The sequence below is a fragment of the Mugil cephalus genome, chromosome 1, assembly GCF_022458985.1.
Source record: "Mugil cephalus isolate CIBA_MC_2020 chromosome 1, CIBA_Mcephalus_1.1, whole genome shotgun sequence".
NCBI classification, from domain to species: Eukaryota; Metazoa; Chordata; class Actinopteri; order Mugiliformes; family Mugilidae; genus Mugil; species Mugil cephalus.
In genome coordinates this window covers 46,876,867-46,898,415 of record NC_061770.1, presented here as the reverse complement: position 1 = coordinate 46,898,415, position 21,549 = coordinate 46,876,867, and the positions used below count along the sequence as shown (strand labels likewise).

The following is a 21,549-nucleotide window of genomic DNA, read 5'->3' as shown; positions in this document are numbered from 1 at the left end:
CAGAGTTAAAAGGAGAGAGTGTGAAACTAAGAAAAGAGGCTTGTGTCAGTGATATGAGTGACTCTGCTTCAAGATGCTCACACAGTCAGTCTGGAATGAACCGACCCACTGAGAGGATACACTCACAAGATATGATCAGAAGATCAAGCACCTTAAATAGAAACAAGGTGAAAACACAGCATGACACAAAAACTGTGATAAAGACAGAACGTTTGAGTAAGAAGAGAGAAGCTAAAAGGTGTGAAGACAGATTAGGGAGACCACCATGGGGGTAAAGAAATAAAACAATGAACTACACTGGTTTAACTTTGTGTTGAGCTTCTTTTTTAAAAACACAATTATAAATATTGGTTGGTTTCTCTCCATGTTCCCTGTCTGTTATATCAATAATAACATTTCTGACAAACTATTTCTCCCACATACAATTAGACATTATGTCAGAACTGTTTATGTATGCTGACATGAAAGTGGTTTGTTTTTCTCCACAGTATTATCTGAGATTTTTTTTATAAGAGGAAGACAGCTAACATGAGTCATACACAGAAAACACGCAGGTACATTATTATTATATTTGAGTTGTACAAGAAACTTTCATTGAGGAGTTCAATTTCCATTTTATTCATTTATTTTCATTGTCCCTTGGATAGGATTAAAGGAGATCTATTAGAAGTAGAGTGTGATCATAAATACATTTTGTTTTACATGATCAGCTACAGGCAGCACAGCAGCTTGGTGCTGATGCCTCCTAGTGAGATGGTCCGGTTTGGAGTCCAGCTCATTAGGCTGATTGGTGACTCTAAACTGACCCTGGGTGTGCGTGTGACTGTGGATGGTTGTTTGTCTTTGTTTTAGCGTTGTGATAGGCTGGAGACCTGTCCAGGGTGTATCCCGCAAAGAAGACACTGTCTCTGCAGAGAAACATTTGTAGGCAGGTCATAACATGTGCCAGCATTTCCGAGGGTTTGACGTGTACCGCAGTAGAGGACCGACTCTCATCTGGTTCCTTGAAATTTAGGTGATTATTATTATTATTATTATCTTTTAATGTTTCTGTTCACCGCTACAAAAATAGTCCTGAATGAAGAGACATTCCTCGGCTCTTGTTTTAAGCTGCTCCTGTTTTTATTTTTGCCGAAGCTGAAACTGAAAGTATCTTCAACCCTCTTCAACAACGGCCTCTGGTTACATTAACTATCAGCGAAAGAAGTGATGGGTCAGCGAATAGGAGTACAACATCATAAAATGGAAAACAACTGCAAGGTCACTGTCCGTGGATGTTTGGGCGAAACTAAGACAATCGACCTGGGAACTGAGGAACAGTTCAAAGCCGTCACGGTGCAGCAGCTGAAGGAGAAGATCATAGAGGCGTTTCATTATGAGAACGGAGGTAAAATCAATACGTTTATATATCCAGCTAATGCGTCAAACAGAAGTGTTTATCAGTGAGATACTGTATCGTTGTCATTATGATATTTGTGGTATTCATTTTGAAGTCCTCAAACACAATTAACTCTCTCTCTCTCTCTCTCTCTCTCTCTTTCTCTCTCAGTGGCTTTAAGGTTTATATGTAATGGCAGAGAGCTGACACAAGACTCCACCCCACTGTGTGAATATGGAATACAAACCTCATCTGTCATACATGTAACTCTTAGATTGCGAGCGGGAGGAACAGGACCTCTTCCTGAGAGGGGGGATGGTGGGATGGGTGACAAAGGAGGTAAAAACCAAAGCATGGAAAAACTGTGTTTTTTTTAAAACCATTTTAATAACAGATCAAATCCACTCATCAGTAACATAAGACCTCAAACAGACCTCAACCTAACCCCTGTGAACAGAGCAGGTCCTCCTACTGAAGAACAGTCCACAGGAAAGTTAGTGTGAACATGTTGACTTGGACAGAAACACATTCATTTGGGTGATTGTTGTGTAAATGTTAATCCAGGAACCTGCTGCTGTTGTGAAACACATCCTAGGCTGCTGGGGGACGACACACTGAGGACGTGTCCTCTACTTTCTCTTCTTTGGCACTGAGCTCCTGTCCTCTAATCTCTTATAATGTATTTTCTATTACAAACCACTCTGTCTCCCTCTCCTCCCCTCCCCTCCATCTTCTTGTGAGGGTCTCAGGAATGGAGACGTGATGTCGGCTCCTGGTGCTGTAGCTGAGCTCTAGTCACTGCTGTTTCTGCCCCTTTTTAAAGATATATTTGTGTACTATTGGTTACCTCGTTTCATTTAGTGTTTTGATTATCAATTGAGTTAAGGGAGCTTTGTTTTCTCCCCAGTCTAGTTAGTCGGTTTAGTTTTCTATGTTCCTTCCTTCTTGTTTTCATAAATCAATTTTGAGTTAATCTTATTCTGGGCTTCTGTCAGTGCCAGTACAGGTGGGCTGGTCATTGGTGTGCAGGTGGAGGCTCACTGGGTGGAGGGTTTTATTTGCATGTTTAATATTTGTTGTGCACTAATTTGTTTGTCTTTTGTTTTTGCAGTGTGTGTGTGTGTGTGTGAGACCTCCCTTTGGGTAGCTGGTGGTGGTGGCCCCTCTCCCCTTCACTCCCCCACCCCTGTGGGCTCTCTGACAGTCAACCTGTGCTGGTTAACACTTCAGTGTAGTGACAGTTCAGCAATAGAAATATTTTTGCAATAATATAGCCTTACTTTTAAGCCAAGTCCTCCTGCTATTTAGCTGATGTGAGATTTACTTGTGAATAAAAACTGAAAATTGTTCAAAACTAGAAATTCCCTTTTCTGCTCCTTTTTTCCTTAAAACATAAGAACCTGTATTCAGTGTGGTATTCTCTGGGTGAAAGTCCCAGAGTGGCGTTGTCGCATTGTCAGGGGTGTACAGCTGCCCCAGTTACATATCTATGAAGTTTATTTATGGTTCCTCCATATGAGCTGGGTTCTGCTGGAGGTTTCTTCCTGTTAAAAGGGAGTTTGTTTTTGCCATTGTTACCTTCAGACTGCTCTGGAGTTTCAGGATGGTTTTCATAAAGCGTCTTAAGACAATTTGTATTATTGATGCTATATTAAAAAACTGAATTGAATTGAATCTCGGTTAAGACAGGAATAAATACATTTGGTGGAAATCTTGTTCCTGAGGATGATTGATGTGTTCTAATATGTCTTTCTCTTTTTTTTTTTTAAACTGCTGACACATTTTTAAAACCAACTTACACTGTCTTTGTGTTTTAGCAAATCTGTGGTGTCTGTTGTTTGAGGTATGTGATCAGGTGTTTCGTTTCTCTGTCAGCCTTGAAACAGGTTTGATCAGTTTGATGACTTTGTACACCAAAGCCACACACCTCAAGTCTGCTTTAAAAGTATTTAATATGTCAGTGTTTTAGTTTCCATGTGAACACCTGGACTGTGATATGAAACCAAAGCATTTTGACCATAACACATCATCAAACTAAAAGTGTACCAGTATGTATGCAGGTGAAAATGATTTTTGTTTTATTTTTTCCTGATTTGTTGGATATTAAAGCCTTTTACAAACATCATCTGTCTTCATCTTTCTACAGGGGATAAAACTGTTCCTCCAGAATCTCTGCAAAATCAGGTTCTAGTTTTACAAACCATCACATGTTCTTTCTTTTCTACACATGCACGATCTGACATGTTTTTATCTGTTAAACAAGTTGATTTATTTTGTCTATATTATAATTAGACTTAGACTCTTAAATTACATATAGATACATTTGTCTGTCCAACATACAGGAGAGATATTAACATGAATTTCAGTGTGTGTTTATTTAGACATAAACTTTATTAAATGATGCAGTGATTAAATCAGGGAACAATCTTCAGTAGCAGTTTTAATGCAGCATTTAATAAAACACAGTGAAGTAATAAGAGAATGCAGCTGTCTTAATGTCATTTAATGTGCACAAACAAGCAGGTCTGTAATGTTTTTCGCGTCTGATGCAATAAAAGATGAATTCTAACCAGATAGGAGACAGCTGTGAGCATGCATGAATAATAAATGAGTGTGTGAAGCTGTTTAGTTTCTGTGCCACACAGGGATGGATGTTTGCCTGGGAGCCACACCATCACTGCAGGGGATGAAGTAAGAGCTGGTCTTCAGGCACTCAGGGGTCAGCTTCAGACACACAAAGCAGAACTCAACCTGGCAGCGAGGACAGATGATGTTCTTGCAGCCTGTCTTGTCGTGCTCCACCCTCTGACCACAGGTGGGACAGACTCGGATGGAGGGACAGGCAGTCACTCCCTGCACCTCTGTGAGGACGGTCGTGTTGCAGTTCTTGAGGAGCTCTAAGTCGTGGTTGATGCAGCCGTCGTTGTCGCAGCGATCAGATCGTGGAGCTGCTCCTTTCCAAGGCTTCAGACACTGCCAGCAGAACTCGTACACCTTCTTCATGTCTGCTGTGCAGACTGTACAGTGCACACTGAGGTTAGTCAGGTCCTCTCTCTCCACATAGCTTTTACACCCAGGACACTGTAAGAGGCATTAAATGAACAGCTGAACATTTCAGGAAATATGTGTCTTTATTTCCGTGTTTAGCATTAGACGAAAAGGTCCATACCCCCTCATACCATTAACTGGAACTTACACCTTGTTATTTTATGTAAGTAGCTCTTTAAAAGGGGTTAACAGGTTATCGCTGCCTGTATGCTTTTATTCGTTGTTTCCACTTTTAGTATTCCATGCTTTTATTTTGGTGCTCTCGGGAAGGAAGTAGAGGTTTTGCAAATAGCGAATAAAGCACAGAGCAGTAGGGCTGGGCGATACTGAGAATTTTGGCCTCGATCCGATACCAAGTGAATAGTCTACTGGCTAGTATGACGTATTGAAACGTCATGATCACTGAGTAACTTCGTAATTTTGCCTTTAATTAGTTGATTATGATTATGATAGAAATACAGGACAAATATTTAGGCAAATATAACATTTTTCATAACTAGTTACAGTATAACAGAATTTAACAGTACAAAATTTAAATAACACCCCTTTCACTACGTACATGTTTTAGCCGTCTGCTGAGTGTGTGTGTGCAGTCCAGCACGAGAGGCAAATTAGAGGGCAGGCTGATATTGTGTGTGTCTGAATTACCTGAATTTACGAGTATTCATGAGTGCCTTGTTCGAACCCCAACCCCCCCCCCCCTTTTTTTTTTTACCCAGAACCGAGCAGATCTTTAGCGATCTGTTACAGTACGCGGGTTTTGAATTACTGTAACTCACAATGGTTTACATTATTGACAAAATTGCACATGATTGTTTTAGAAAATCAGTCATTGGTGCGAGATGAGAAAAAGGAACAATCAATGTAACAAAAATATAAATATGATGTGAGCAACAACAGCAATGGAAAATAAAGTCAGTAATAGTCAGTTGAGCAAATAAGTAAACAAAAGCAACAATGCAATAACAAATATTAAAAACTGTCTTGAGACAGCAGTGATCATAAGATTTGAGTATCAAATTCCGAAAAGCTGTAACAAAAGTATCGATCTCAGCACGCTAGTATCGATCCGATACCGATGCTGGCCTTGGTGTCGATACTATCGATATTAGAACCTACCGAGCAGACGATAACGCGAGATGATAACTTTAGCTTCTGTAGAGTGTACGTGGTGATGTTAAGCTAAAAGTTGCCTTTGGGTCATTTCATAGTTAAGATAGTTTATTTGTTTCTTAGAGCTCATTCTGGTGTTCTCTATACTTTATGTCACTAAAAACATTGAAACAACTATCCTTACCTTTTCCAAAGGTCAGAGGCTGCATTTATGGTGCTAAAGTACATGCCCACACTGAGTCAGTGTCAGCATGTACACTGGTTGAATATGTGAGCTCCCTGTTAGGCTGGCCTACGGACGGGTTGAAACAGGAATCTGGAGACTCAGATGAGGTGCAGACAAACCAAATGTTTATTTCACAACGTACAAATTCAATACAAAAAAGAACTTAGAAGAGGTAACAAAGGACGTGGCCTGAGGTAAGGATCACTGCCACTAAACCTGCACGCAGACATTATTATTACCTTTGAGTTGGACAAGAAATTTCAGGAGTTCGATTTCCATTTTATTTATTTATTTTCATTCTCCTTAGGATAGGATTAAAGGGGATCTATTATAAATAGAGTATGATCACAAATATATTTCCTTTTACATAATCAGCTGTAATATGTTGTTGTTGTTTTTGTTCATATTACTGGGAATGTGTCAACGGTGGCATTGAACAGACAAACAAGACACTGGCTCTGCCAGAACATTTGGACATTTGTAGGCAGGTCATAATATGTGCCAGCATTTCCGTGTTCATGTTCAACTACAGACTTTCGAGGCTTTGACGTGTAACCAAAGTGAACTGGGGAGACACTCTTATCTTGAGCCGGATTTCCATTGACGGCCTAGCTCCACACCGCCCCAGCTTTTGTTAACTACCTTTTCCATTGCTTAGGAGAGAAGTCGAAAGTGTGCAGCTTACTACTAGTGAAAAACACTCATCTCTCTACTAGTCAAAAGCAAAACATCCGGGTTTGTACCTGGCACTGATTTTTTTTCTGACCAATCAGTAGTAAGCAGCGCTCTACGTCACATTTTCGGCCCCAATTCACCTACCTCGGGCCGACCACAGAGGAGGTACTAAAAAGTAAACCAGAAAACTATCCCTTTGCCCTCGTTCCGCCGCCCTTCCAGCAATGGAAATAGCGATTTAAAGTGGGCGGGGCGGTGCGGCGTGGAGGTAGGCCGTTGTATGGAAATATATATATATATATTCATTCATATTCACATGTTTCTGTTCCGTCACTGCTACAAAAATAGTTCTGAATGAAGAGACACTCACTCGGTTCTTGTTTTAGGCTTCTCCTGTTTTTATTTTGCTGAAACTGAAAGTACATATCTTCAACCCTCTTCAACAACGGCCTCTGGTTACATTAACTATCAGTCACAGAAGCGGAAGGACCAGCGAATAGGAGTACAACATCACAAAATGGCAATATACCAGATCACTATTTGTGGATTAGGCAAAATTAAGTTAATCGACCTGGGGTCCAGGGGCCAGTTTGAGAGCGTCACGGTGGGACAGCTGAAGGAGAAGATACAAGAGACGTTTCTTGATAAGGCCACAGGTAAAATCATTACGTTTATACAGTTAATGGGTCACATACTGTACACGTACATACTGTACAGTTGTCTTTGTGATATTTATGAGATTCCTTCTCAACCACGGTTAACTCTCTCTCTCTCTCTCTCTCTCTCTCTCTCTCTCTCTCTGTCAGATGGTTTAAGGCTTAAATTTAGGAACCGAACGCTAAATACGGCGATGACATCCCACTGTGTGAATATGGAATAGGACACATGTCTGACATAAATGTAACTTTTAGATTTTCAGGGCAGATGACTGGCAGCTAGGGCTGCCAAACAAAACCTGTAAAATTAAAGTAAAAAAAGTATTTTAAATAATGTGCAAAAACATTTAATTTACAGAAAATTGCATTCATTTTTTAAATTTTTTTTACACAAAACAACATTATAACATTTTACATTTTTTTCTCCCCAAATAATTATAATCAATCACCTTCAATAAAGGTATAATCCTAAATGCTGTGGGAAATTAATTATAAATATAGTACACACCACTATTAATTCTAAAACCCTTTTATTTAATGTATTCAAATGTAAGTTTACAATATCAACCAATTATTCACAAACAGTACTGTCGATGACAGGTCAGGTTAAGTTTTTTGGTCCACAAAACACTGGAGTTCCACAGGAAATCAGTGTTGTAGCATTTTCCCAAAAAACTGCAGTAAAGAGTGACTTCGTTTTAAATGCAAAAAACAACTAAATAATCCTCAGGTTCGTAGCTCTGCACTGTGGTCAAGCAAACCCACACCCTCAGATCAACCCAGCTTCCAGCTAAGAAGCTACGGTGAAACTAAACACATGACGACTTTTCAGGTCAACTTGGCATGTCTGGAGTTTTTGAAAACTTGGGTTACGATAGCCAAGCAGTATGAAGGCATTTTTTGTTTTTGTAAAGTTGTTTTGTTTTTAAAGTTTGAAACAAAGTTGCTGTTGACTACAGTTGTTTGGGAGGATGCTGCAAGCTGTTTTCATGTGAAACTGTGAATGTTTTGTGAATTGAAAAAAATAACCTGATCTTCTTTCAGCATGAGGGTTAGGTAATGACGGATTTTTCATTAAAAGTGAACTACTCTTTTAAACAAACGTCATTTAAATTTTCTATGAGACATTATAGTTAAAATTTTAACCCAGAAAGGATGTTGAAGTGGCCATTAGACTGCAGAGCTATTTCCTGGATAACTTTGGGAAATGACCAGCCAACTTACATTACTGTGCACTCCCATTGTGTTACAGATACTACTGGCTAGCATGATGGAAAAGTCATAGAAAGCAGGGATTCATGTTTGAGGCACTATGCACATATTTCATATTTCACCACTCCAGAAAAATGAAATTTATGATTAAACGAATACCGGAGGCACAAAAAATGATTTGAGGATTTTTTGTACTCAAATTACTCGAGTACTCATTGCAGCCCTACATAGATGAGTACAATATTGTCTATATTTGTGCTGACAAACTTGCGGTATAATGGCCAATAGTATGCACATTATCCATTCACAGTCTTTATGTCAGGATAACATGAATACTCGCTGGCTCCGAAGATCTTGTGGCAGGAGACTTTTCATTTCCATAATGTCTGGATCATACTGGTTCTTCAGCCTCATGATCACACAGGTGATGCACAACTATACAGGGACGCAGTGAAGAATATGGTAAATGGATTGTTCTTGCATATGAAGTGGTTCTCTATATCAACCACTCAAAGCACTCTACGATACATGTCTATTATTCACCCATTCACACACTGATGGCAGGCTCTACCAGGGTGCCAACCAATGAGGGAGCTCAAAAGGGAGCCCTAATTATTACACACATTCACACACTGATGCACAGCATCCATGGCAACTTGGGGTTGAGTGTCTTGCCCAAGGACACTTCAACAGGTGGAGTGGAGGAGCCGAGAATCGAACTGCTAGTCTCAGCAAATTCTGCATTTGGCCTTTTGCAAAAACTGCCAGGACAGAGACAGGACAGGTCATGTTTATCAAATGTCTTTGTTCTACTAAATTCTTATCTGGATAAGGAACACCAGATGAGAGATAACTATGATAAGTATTCAGTCTCATTCAGTCTCTCAGACTGATCAGGATTGTTTAATTGGGCAAACATTCATTTATTGCTTCTTTAAAAAATGTTTTGTAGTATAGGCTATATATTTTTTATATTTTTTAACTTACTTTTCCCTCTGGCAATCACCTTGATAAGGGTGCCTCTGGAATTAAAGTAACATCAGTGAATTCATGTATTACATAAAAACGTACGTGGAACTTGTTAAGGTGAAATAGTCACATCTGACCAAAAGCTAAGCGAGGGATATCTATAGCAGAGGACAAACACAGAAAGATTCCTCTTAGTTCTAATGTTAGGTCATTACATGACATTAGACCAGTCCTCTCTCTCTCTCTCTCTCTCTCTCTCTCTCTCTCTCTCTCGCCCAAACGTTAGTGTGAACAAATTGTCTTGGACAGACATTCATTTGGGTGGTTGTTATATTAAATATAATATTATTAAATATTAGTACCTGCGGTTGTTGTGAAATGCTTCCCAGTGAAGACGGGAATAAATACATTTGATGGAAATCATCTTGTCTTACCTGAGGATGACTGATGTGTTCTAACATGTCTCCTTTTAATTACTGACACATCTTCCACTGTTTTTGTGCTTTAGTACTATAAATCTGTGTTGTCTGTTGTTTGAGGTATGTGATCAGGTGTTTCATTGCTCTCTCAGCCTTAAAACAGGTTCAATAAAGTTTGATGATGTATACCAAAGCCACACTTGGAATCTACTTTAAAAGTATTTAATATGTCAGTGTTGAAAATGTGAGCTTCTTTGACATTTTAGTTTTCATATCAAACACCAAACTATCTGGACTGTGATATGAAACCAAAGCATTTTCAACATAACACATAATCAAACTTATAGTGTGCCATTGTGTATGCAGGTGAAAAATTGCAGATTTTCATTGTATTTTTTCTGACTTTGTTGGATATTAAAGCCCTTTTTACAAACATCTGTTTCATCTTGTTCTGTGTCATTTGATCCTTTCTGTGGAGGATACAACAACTAGTTATACAGACCGTCACATGTTCTTTCATTTCCATACATGCACGATCTGACATGTTTTTATCTGTCATTCAAGTTGATTTATTTTGTCTATATTATATTTAGACTTAGACTCTTAAATGACATAGATACATTTGTCTGTTATATAAAGTCCAACATACAGGAGCGATATTAACATGAGTTTCAATGTGTTTATTTAGACAGAAACTTTATTAAATGATGCAGCGATTCAAGCAGTGCATCATTTTAAAACACAGTACAGTAATAAGAGAATGCAGCTGGTTCAATTTAATGTCACAAACAATGAGTATAAATGTGAAAACTTACGATCGACCTGGGAACCGAGGAACAGTTCAAGAGCGTCACGGTGCAGCAGCTGAAGGAGGAGATGCAAAAGACGTTATAAGTTGACAGGTGAAATCATTACGTTTATACAGTTAATGGGTCACATAGAAGAGTTCATCATTGAGATACTGTACAGTTGTCTTCATGATATTTGTGAGATTCATTCTGAATCGCTCAACCATGTTAACTCTGTCTCACGTTACATGGAAGGAGCTCAACAAGTGGCTCACATCAACAACAACAGCCTAGAATGGGGAAGATCTGTCAGGTCATGGTTTATGGATTAAAGGAGGAGATGACGACGATTGATCTCTGCAACGAGGAGCAGATGCAGAACGTGACAGTGCTGCAGCTGAAGGAGAAGATATTACAGAGGCTTCCTGCCCTCACTAGAGGTAAAGACACATAGAAAGAGAGAGAGAAGTCTTATGACACAGAGTACAAAATTGTTTTGTATTAACTTACAACTCAAACTGTTGGGTTTAAAGTACAGAGATGTTGACAGCAAAATGTTCAGAAATATTAATGAATGTGTTGTTCACACCCCTCCACCCCCTTCCCCCACGATAGCATATAGATTAGAGTTTTTGTCTAATTTGGCTCCCTCTAAGAAAATAAATACATTAACACACCATGCCACTGTCATAGGGGCATTCTTTAATGAGGACAGAGGTAAAACTGTTACGTTTATAATGTGTCATATAGAAGAGTTCATCAATGAGATACTACACACTCGTCATATTCTAGGAATCATGAGATTTATTCTGTTTATGTTCAAACACAGTTAACTAACTAACTAACTCTCTCTGTCTGATAATATAGGGCTTCGCTTCACTGATAAATGGCTGAATGAAGACTCTGCTCCACTGTGTAAATATGGAATAAAACACAGGTCTCAGATATTGGTAGTTCCTAAAGCGCTCAGGGGAGGAGGGCCTGATCCTGAGAGGGGCGATGGTGGGATGGGTGACAAAGGAGGTAAAAACCAAAGCATGGAACAGCTCTCTGATCTTTAAACCATTTTAATGACGAATCAAATCCACTCATCAGTGACATAAGACCTCAAACAGTTATCTGAAGTCATCTCAACCTAACCACTGTGAACAGAGCAGGTCCTCCCACTGAAGAACAGTCACAGGAAAGTTAGTGTGAGCATGTTGGCTTGGACAGAAACACATTCATTTGGGTGATTGTTGTGTAAATGTTAATCCAGGAACCTGCTGCTGTTGTGAAACACATTAACACAGGAATAATTAATTACATTTTTAAAACCATCTTCCACTGTTTTTGTCTTGCAGGACTTTAAGTTTGTGTTGTCTGTTGTTTGAAGCATGTGATCAGGTGTTTTGTTGCTCTACCAGCAACATGTTCAGTCAGTTTGATGATATGATTTGCACACACCTCGAATGTGCTTTAAGAAGTATTTAATAGGTTAGTGTTGACGTTTTAGTTTTCATACCAAACACCAAACTGTCTGGACTGTGATATGAAACCAGAGCATTTTGACAGTAACACATCATCAAACTAAAAGTGTACCACTATGTATGCAGGTGAAAAGGGACAGATTTTTGTAGTATTTTTTTCTGACATTGTTGGATATTAAAGCCTTTTACAAACATCTGTCTCATCTTGTTTGTATAATTTGATCCTTTCTGTTGTTTTTGTCTGTTTTATTAAAGTTGATTTATTATATCAAGTATAATTAGACTTAGATTCTTAAATGACATATAGATAAATTTGACCGTTATATAAAATCCAGATGTTCTGACCCTCCTGCTGAAGAGATTTACCTTTGATTACCATCAGCAGTGTTACGTCAAAGTACATTGCAAAGCTGATGTGCCACAAGCTTTGTCCATGGAGGTATTTCATACGCTGCAAAGCAGCCACTTGTTTTAAATTAACACTAATACTATCACAAAATGTGATGGCTTTGTTTTATTGCCCTCCCTTCAGCAGTGCACGTATGAGCTCTACGCTGTGGTTAACCACCCTGTTAACCACCAGTCGACAGCCATTCGGGACTCAAAAAGAATCCCTGAGGTAAATACTTTCTTTGTGTCACCACAGATGAGGGTGTTTGATGCCTTCCTGTAATGTGATGTTATACATGTTTCTCAAACTGATAAAGTCTTTACATGTTCCCTCCTCAAAACAGGTCTCGTACAGCTTACCTCCTCATGTACAGGAAAGGTACGTTTTAAAATGCACAGCATTGGTTTCTGACCCTGTCTTTGGTTCTTTTAAGATTTTATATCCCAAACTTTACTTTCTCCTTCAATATGAAGTTGGTCAGGAGCTTAAAGCCAGATTTATGCTTCTGCATCAGATCTGTTCTTTTCTATTTTGTGTGATTTCAGTAAAAATAACTCTTGTCACAACTTCAACATGAGCTGCTCAGTTCCAGCCGCAATTATCCTTTTTTAAAACAGTTTATTAACAAATGAAAATTTCTTATGAAGAAAAAAAAGAGTGTGATTTCAGTACATTGTTGCCATCTGCTGTTTGGTTCTGAGTCTCAGTGTTGTGTTGACTAAACAGTGAAACCTCTGCTGTAAACGAAATAAGAATAATAAGTTCATTTTTGCATGTTGCGAGGCCAGATCAGGCCCTCTGGTGGGCTGATTGTGGCCCGGGGGCCGTATGTTTGACACCCCTGACTAAAGTTTTAGTGGCAACAGAAAGGTGGCGACACCAGTGCACATGTACTAATGCATACGACAGCATCCATTACAGAAGTGTGAACCAAAAAGAGCCACCACAATCCTTCACCATGAACGGTGTTTTATTCTAATGAAATGCTCATAAATGAATGAATGAGTTCAGACATAGTCCTCCTCTTCTCTCTTTCCTTGTCTTATATGCATCTATCTTTCAGTGTCTTTTGTTCTCCTTGTTTCTCGTGTTCCTCTTTTTTTTCCTCATAAGGCTGATATAGGAGCTGTGAGAATCAGATGTGGTGAAAGCATCAGCCTCAGCTCCTCTGAAACACTGCTTTGTTATTAATAACCATTTCTGTTTCTCTTAAAGTGAGAAAAGAACTGGAACAAGATGATGGAAGAGACCAGGACGCTCATAGTGCACATTCAGATATAGAAGCTGAAAGAAGTCAGGACACCGGCAAAGACAACGAGGCTCAACTGCAGGTCAGAGGTCGTATAGGAGGGGAAACATTAAAGAAGAACCTCGTTGATGCAGCTTGTTTTGTAGAACCAGATGGTCTTCAGCAGAACAAAACGTTTCCTCTAATGGACAATGAAGCAGATGGAGACAGTTTCAGAGCGCAAACACAAAAATTATATGTTTCAAAGACGCAGTTTAACGGAGACTATCATGAGGCGAATGGTCAGGAGCTCTGTACAAACTCAAAGCACAACAAGCGTCATCTCAGCAGTGAAGGGACCCTTGCAGTGAATTTTAGAACACAGCAGGAAAACCATAACACCAAAACAAAAAGACCAAGGATGAACGGTGCTTTCTGTAAAACACAGGACGACACTGGCACAAAGACTGGAGTAAAGATCAATGGTGGCAGCGTGAGAGTAACAGTTCACCCAGAGTTAAAAGGAGAGAGTCTGAAACTAAGAAAAGAGGCTTGTGTCAGTGATATGAGTGACTCTGCTTCAAGACGCTCACACAGTCAGTCTGGAATGAACCGACCCACTGAGAGGATACACTCACAAGATATGATCAGAAGATCAAGCACCTTAAATAGAAACAAGGTGAAAACACAGCATGACACACAAACTGTGATAAAGACAGAACGTTTGAGTAAGAAAAGAGAAGCTAAAAGGTGTGAAGACAGATCAGGGAGACCACCATGGAGGTAAAGAAATAAAACAATGAACCACACTGGTTTAACTTTGTGTTGGGCTTCTTTTTTAATAACACAATTATAAATATTGGTTGGTTTCTCTCCATGTTCCCTGTCTGTTATATCATTAATAACATTTCTGCCAAACTATTTCTGCCACATACAATTAGACATTATGTCAGAACTGTTAATGTATGCTGACATGAAAGTGGTTTGTTTTTCTCCACAGTATTATCTGAGATTTTTTTTATTTTTTTTTTTACAAGAGGAAGACTGCTAACATGAGTCATACACAGAAAACACGCAGGTACATTATTATTATATTTGAGTTGTACAAGAAATTTTCATTGAAGAGTTCAATTTCCATTTTATTCATTTATTTTCATTGTCCCTCGGATAGGATTAAAGGAGATATGTTAGAAGTAGAGTGTGATCATAAATACATTTTGTTTTACATGATCAGCTACAGGCAGCACAGCAGCTTGGTGCTGATGCCTCCTAGTGAGAAGGTCCGGTTTGGAGTCCAGCTCATTAGGCTGATTGGTGACTCCAAACTGACCCTGGGTGTGCGTGTGACTGTGAATGGTTGTTTGTCTTTGTTTTAGCGTTGTGATAGGCTTGAGACCTGTCCAGGGTGTATCCCGCCAAGAAGACACTGTCTCTGCAGAGAAACATTTGTAGGCAGGCCATAACATGTGGCAGCATTTCCGGGTCCATGTTGATTGACAGACTTCCGAGGCTTTGACGTGTACCGCAGTAGAGGACCAACTCTCATCTTGTTCCTTGTTATTTAGGTAATTATTATTATAATTATTATTATTATTATTATTATTATCGTTATTATTATCGTTATTATTATTATCCTTTTAACATTTTTTGTTCCTTCAAAGCTACAAAAATAGTCCTGAATGAAGAGACATTCCTCGGCTCTTGTTTGAAGCTGCTCCTGTTTTTATTTTTGCTGAAGCTAAAACTGAAAGTATCTTCAACCCTCTTCAACAACGGCCTCTGGTTACATTAACTATCAGCGAAAGAAGTGATGGGTCAGCGAATAGGAGTACACAACCCGAAAAGGAGAAACCAGGTTGGAGTAAAACATCACAAAGTGGAAAAAATATACAAGTTCCAAGTTAATGGACCAAGGGGTGAAAGCAAGACAGTCGACGTGAGGACCGAACAACACTTCAATAGTGTCACGGTGCTGCAGCTGAAGAGGAGCATATCACAGACATTACGTATTGAGAACGGTAAAGTTATTACGTTTATACTTTGTAGGCCTACACAGGCAATGGGTCACATAGAAGAGTTCATCAATGAGACACTGTATAGTTGTCATTATGATATTCATGAGATTCATTCTGAAGTACTCAACCACATTAACTCTCTCTCTCTCTCTCTTTCTGTCAGTAGATGTCAGGCTTGTCTTCAGGGCACAAGTACTGGAAGACTCAGCTCTACTGTGTGATTATGGAATAACACAGGGGTCTGTAAAACACACTCTACTAGTTCTCCCAGGGGGAGGAGGACCTCTTCCTGAGAGGGGGGATGGTGGGATGGGCGACAAAGGAGGTAAAAACCGAAGCATGGAAAGGCTCAAATATCTTTAAAGCATTTTAATGACGGATCAAACCCACTCATAAGTGACATAAGACCTCAAACAGTTATCTGAAGTCATCTCAATCTAACCCCTGTGAACAGAGCAGGTCCTCCCACTGAAGAACAGTCACAGGAAAGTTAGTGTGAACATGTTGGCTTGGACAGAAACACATTCATTTGGGTGATTGTTGTTTAAATATTAATCCAGGAACCCGCTGTTGTTATGAAACACATCTTAGGCTGCTGGGGGACGACGCACTGAGAACGTGTCCTACTTTCTCTGGAACCAAGCTCCTGTCCTCTAATCTCCTATAATGTATTTGAGTATCTGACCTGTGGAGTTCTATCTGCTGTCATGGTCTCATTAACCTGCCCCAGTCTTCATGGTCTCCTGCAGCTGTCCTCATCTACCTGGATGAACAATTCATCAACCTGCCACTTATTCAAACTGTCTCACAGATCATCAGCTATGTTTTGTATGATCAGATTCTACATGTTTCCTTCAGCCTGATATATTTATCTATGACAGAAGTTTGTTTATCTTGTTTCTCCTGTTCTTCTTCTGTCTATATATTCTCTGTTTTTGGCCTTCAGCAGATGGTTCCTCCATATGAGCTGGGTTCTGCTCGAGGTTTCTTCCTGTTAAAAGGGAGTTTTTCTTTGCCACCGTCACCTTCAGGCTTGCTCTGGAGTTTCAGGATGGTTTTTGTGAAGCGTCTTGAGACAATTTGTATTTGTTGTGTCCCAAGGGGTGTGTTCTGCACCCATAGTGGCTGCACTGCTCCATGTGTGTGAGGGCAGCAGGAACAGCTGATTGACATTAAAAAGTTTGAAGTTACAACTTTGTGTATGCAACTTATGCTTAATTTGTTTAGGTCATCTAGACTGCTTATTTTCCACCACAAAATATTCAAATGTGAAATAAAGCAGTGGTCAGAATTAGTTTACTGATGTGTAAACAGCCAATAAATATATACATTTTTGAGTTGCATTTGATTGAATTGAGTCGATAATTAGTATTATAATATGGCAAATTTTGCTTTGTTAAAATGGAAATTTAAAATATTTTATGTATAAAGATAGAATATCTCTGGTGTTACAATATCGGTCTAAAGAGTTGAGTTGTTGTAGGAGTTGTAAAGACACTTGACAATATTGTTATTGACACTATATATATATAAAAAAATTGAATTGAATCTCAGTTAAGACAGGAATAAATACATTTGGTGGAAATCATTTTGTGCTTCGTGAGGATGATTGATGTGTTCTAACGTGTCTCTTTATTTTTTTAACCGCTGACAAATTATTAAAACCAACTTACACTGTCTTTGTGTTTTGGCAAATCTGTGGTGTCTGTTGTTTGAGGTATGTGATCAGGTGTTTCGTTGCTCTGTCAGCCTTGAAACAGGTTCGATCAGTTTGATGACGTACACCAAAGCCACACACCTCAAATCTGCTTTAAAAGTATTTAACATGTCAGTGTTTTAGTTTCCATGTGAACACCTGGACTGTGATATGAAACCAAAGCATTTTGACCATAACACATCATCAAACTAAAAGTGTACCAGTATGTATGCAGGTGAAAATGATTTTTGTTTTATTTTTTTCCTGATTTGTTGGATATTAAAGCCTTTTACAAACATCATCTGTCTCATCTTGTTCAGTCATTTGATCCTTTCTACAGGGGATAAAACTGTTCCTCCAGAATCTCTGCAAAATCAGGTTCTAGTTTTATAAATCGTCACATGTTCTTTCTTTTCTACACATGCACGATCTGACATGTTTTTATCTGTTATTCAAGTTGATTTATTTTGTCTATATTATAAATAGACTTAGACGCTTAAATGACATAGATACATTTTTCTGTTGTATAAAGTCCAACATACAGGAGAGATATTAACATGAATTTCAATGTGTTTATTTAGACAGAAACTTTATTAAATGATGCAGTGATTAAATCAGGGAACAATCTTCAGTAGCAGTTTTAATGCAGCATGTAATAAAACACAGTGAAGTAATAAGAGAATGCAGCTGTCTTAATGTCATTTAATGTGCACAAACAAGCAGGTCTGTAATGTTTTTCGCGTCTGATGCAATAAAAGATGAATTCTAACCAGATAGGAGACAGCTGTGAGCATGCATGAATAATAAATGAGCGTGCGAAGCTGTTTAGTTTCTGTGCCACACAGGGATGGATGTTTGTCTGGGAGCTACACCGTCACTGCAGGCGATGAAGTAAGAGCTGGTCTCCAGGCACTCAGGGGTCAGCTTCAGACACACAAAGCAGAACTCAACCTGGCAGCGAGGACAGATGATGTTCTTGCAGCCTGTCCTGTCGTGCTCCACCCTCTGACCACAGGTGGGACAGGCTCGGATGGAGGGACAGGCAGTCACTCCCTGCACCGCTGTGAGGACGGTCGTGTTGCAGTTCTTGAGGAGCTCTAAGTCGTGGTTGATGCAGCCGTCGTTGTCGCAGCGATCAGATCGTGGAGCTGCTCCTTTCCAAGGCTTCAGACACTGCCAGCAGAACTCGTACACCTTCTTCATGTCTGCTGTGCAGACTGTACAGCGCACACTGAGGTTAGTCAGGTCCTCTCTCTCCACGTAGCTTTTACACCCAGGACACTGTAAGAGGCATTAAATGAACAGCTGAACATTTCAGGAAATATGTGTCTTTATTTCCATGTTGAGCATTAGATGAAAAAGTCCATACCCCCTCATACCAGTGCATTAACTGGAACTTACACCTTGTTGTTTTATGTAAGTAACTCTTTAAAAGGGGTTAACAGGTTATCGCTGCCTGTATGCTTTTATTTGTTGTTTCCACTTTTAGTATTTCATGCTTTTATTTTGTTGCTCGCGGGCCGGAAGTAGAGGTTTTGCAAATAGCGAATAAAGCACAGAGCAGTAGGGCTGGGCGATACTGGAAATTTTGGTATCGATCCGATACCAAGTAAACACTGGCGTCATGATCGCTGAATAACTTCATAATTTTGCCTTTAATTAGTTGGTTGATTATAAAATACAAGACAAATATTGAGGCAAATAAACATTTTTTCTTAAATAATTACAGTATGAAACAATTTCACAGCACAAATTTTAAATAATTCCCCTTTTACTACATACAATTGTTTTAGTCGTCAGCTTAGAGCGCGTGTGTGCAGCCCAGAAAGGCAAAATAAAGGGCAGGCTGATATTGTGTGTGTCTGAATTACCTGAAATTACCAGTATTCATGAGCGCCTTGTTCTAACCCTTTTTACTCTTCAGAACGGAGCAGATCTTCAGCGATCTGTTACAGTACGCGGTTTTTGAATTACTGTTATTAGTGCAAAAATAAGAAAAAGGAACAATGCAGGGATGCACGGCAGCTTTTTTTTTTTGTGAAACCGATACCAATAACCGATAACTTTCTGCTTCCAAAGGCCGATACCGATAACGGATGACATACCTGGAGATAAGAAAGACTAAAGAACCAACAGTTTTGACTCTTAAAATGAAGACTATTTGACTATTTGATATTTCAAATGAACATCACAAAATAAAGTCCCTAGACCTGAAATACTTTGCATCAGGTTTAAAAGTAAATAAAGTAAATAAAAGTGCATTCCACCAGTTCTGAAAAATAAACAATGCACTGACACAAGTTAGAATCAAACGTTTCTATGCTAGTTTCATGCTATTTCTCCCTCTCCATGGTGTTTTCTTTAAACATTTATTGCACTCAGCCAGCGAACTGTTTTCCTCAGAAACTTTAAAAAACTCCCACACTACTGCCGCCATCATGTATGTTTACAAATGTTTGCACGTTGACTGTATATATGCGGTGATGTTAAGCTAAAAGGAGCCTTTAAGATGGTTTATTTGTTTCTAAGAGCTCATTTTGTTTTTTTGTCTGACCTTAGCTTTTATAGTGTTCCAGAAAGGAAGGGACTCACACAAAATATGAAACAAACGGCTGTATATTAATACATTCTTCTGGAGACATCAGTACGCTTCACCATTGTCTGGCTGGGTTCACTATAATTTATGTACAAAAAGACTGCAGCTATCCTGGCCTTGTTCAAAGGTCAAAGGCTGAATTTATGGTGCCTTTATATGGCCTTTAGTCCAAAGTACATGCTCACACTGAATCAGTGCAGCTTCCCCTGGTTGAATATGTGAGCTGCCTGTTAGACTGGCCTAATAGTAGATGGATTAAAACAGGAATCTGGAGACTCAGACGAGGTGCAGACCAACCAAGTGTTTATCTCAAATTTAATACAAAAAAGGACTTTGAAGACATAACAAAGGACGACATATCTACTTACTTGAGGTAAGGATCACTGCCCGGCTAAAACCTGCACGCAGACATTATTATGACCTTTGAGTTGGACAAGAAATATTCACGAGTTCGACTTCAATTTTATTTATTTATTTTCATTCTCCTCAGAAAAGGATTAAAGGGGATCTATCAACTAACTATCATTAATGTTTTATCTTAATGTTTCTGTTCCTTCACCGCTACAAAAATAGTCCTGAATGAAGAGACACTCCTCGCCTCTTGTTTTAAGTTGCTTCTGTTTTTATTTTTGCTGAAGCTGAAACTGAAAGTATCTTCAACCCTCTTCAACAACGGCCTCTGGTTACATTAACTATCAGCGAAACAAAAGGGATGGTCAGCGAAAAGGAGTAATCTACAACATCAGAAACTCGTGAAAACCTGCCTAGTCCAAGTTCATGACTATAAATGTGAAAACTTACGATCGACCTGGGAACCGAGGAACAGTTCAAGAGCGTCACGGTGCAGCACCTGAAGGAGGAGATACAAGAGATGTAAGTTGACAGTTGAAATCATTACGTTTATACAGTTAATGGGTCACATAGAAGAGTTCATCATTGAGATACTGTACAGTTGTCTTCATGATATTTGTGAGATTTATTCTGAATCGCTCAACCACGTTAACTCTGTCTCACGTTACTTGGAAGGAGCTCAACAAGTGGCTCACATCAACCACAACAGCGCAGAATGGAGAAGATCTATAAGGTCGTGGTTCATGATTTTAAGTGGGAGAAAGTGGAGATTGATCTCTGCAACACCGAGGAGCAGATGAAGAACATGACAGTGCTGCAGCTGAAGGAGAAGATAGCTCAGAGGTATCCTAAGTACATTGGAGGTAAAGACACATAGAAAGAGAGAGAGAAGTGTTATGACACAGAGTACAACACTGTTTTGCATTTACTTCCACCTCAAACTGTCGGGTTTAAAGTACAGAGGTGTTCACAGCAAAATGTTCAGAAATATTAATGAATGTGTTGTTCACCTGTTACGTTTATAATGTGTCATACAGAAGAGTTCATCAATGAGATACTACACACTCGTCATATTCTAGGAATCATGAGATTTATTCTGTTTATGTTCAAACACAGTTAACTAACTAACTCTCTCTCTCTGTCAGATGATATAGAACTTCTCTTCATTGATAAATGTCTGGATGAAGAATCCGCTCCACTGTGTAAATATGGCATACAACACATGTCTCAGATACTGGTAATTATTAAACTGCCTGGGGGAGGAGGACCTCTTCCTGAGAGGGGGGATGGTGGGATGGGTGACAAAGGAGGTAAAAACC

The 21,549-nt window shown here is 39.2% G+C and overlaps 2 protein-coding genes and 3 long non-coding RNA genes across 6 annotated transcripts; 3 read left to right on the top strand and 2 right to left on the bottom strand.

The window, feature by feature from the left end:
- Nucleotides 1-3,866: 3,866 nt before the first annotated feature.
- Nucleotides 3,867-4,823, bottom strand: LOC125011864 (probable E3 ubiquitin-protein ligase ARI8). Its single transcript, XM_047591368.1, has 2 exons — nucleotides 4,731-4,823; nucleotides 3,867-4,459 (listed from the first exon to the last, which is right to left on the bottom strand). Exons 1-2 carry the CDS (start codon nucleotides 4,821-4,823, stop codon nucleotides 4,004-4,006), a joined length of 549 nt encoding a protein of 182 aa, XP_047447324.1. The 3' UTR covers nucleotides 3,867-4,003.
- An 877-nt stretch (nucleotides 4,824-5,700) lies between these two features.
- Nucleotides 5,701-7,487, top strand: LOC125012285. Its single transcript, XR_007113261.1, has 3 exons — nucleotides 5,701-5,959; nucleotides 6,827-7,096; nucleotides 7,247-7,487. It is a non-coding gene; the product is annotated as an uncharacterized LOC125012285 (long non-coding RNA).
- Nucleotides 7,488-12,533: 5,046 nt separating this feature from the next.
- LOC125012307 lies at nucleotides 12,534-13,654 on the top strand. Its single transcript, XR_007113268.1, has 3 exons — nucleotides 12,534-12,572; nucleotides 12,688-12,722; nucleotides 13,560-13,654. It is a non-coding gene; the product is annotated as an uncharacterized LOC125012307 (long non-coding RNA).
- A 4,251-nt stretch (nucleotides 13,655-17,905) lies between these two features.
- On the bottom strand, nucleotides 17,906-18,596 carry LOC125012236 (probable E3 ubiquitin-protein ligase ARI8). Its single transcript, XM_047592081.1, has one exon. It carries the CDS (start codon nucleotides 18,484-18,486, stop codon nucleotides 18,109-18,111), a length of 378 nt encoding a protein of 125 aa, XP_047448037.1. The 5' UTR covers nucleotides 18,487-18,596; the 3' UTR covers nucleotides 17,906-18,108.
- A 1,482-nt stretch (nucleotides 18,597-20,078) lies between these two features.
- LOC125012269 lies at nucleotides 20,079-21,507 on the top strand. Of its 2 annotated transcripts, XR_007113257.1 has the most exons (4): nucleotides 20,079-20,252; nucleotides 20,518-20,752; nucleotides 20,906-21,073; nucleotides 21,376-21,507. It is a non-coding gene; the product is annotated as an uncharacterized LOC125012269 (long non-coding RNA). The 2 variants fall into 2 exon arrangements; XR_007113256.1 differs by having other exon boundaries at nucleotides 20,906-21,499.
- The last annotated feature ends 42 nt before the right edge of the window (nucleotides 21,508-21,549 follow it).

Coding starts and splice junctions, on each gene's coding strand:
- LOC125011864 (XM_047591368.1), bottom strand. CDS start 4,823: ATGACGTTTCAATACGTCATACTAGCCAGTAGACTATTCACTTGGTAT. Junction 4,460..4,730: donor TCGCCCAGCCCTACTGCTCT/GTGCTTTATTCG, acceptor TGCCTCTTACAG/TGTCCTGGGTGTAAAAGCTA.
- LOC125012236 (XM_047592081.1), bottom strand. CDS start 18,486: ATGAAGAAGGTGTACGAGTTCTGCTGGCAGTGTCTGAAGCCTTGGAAA.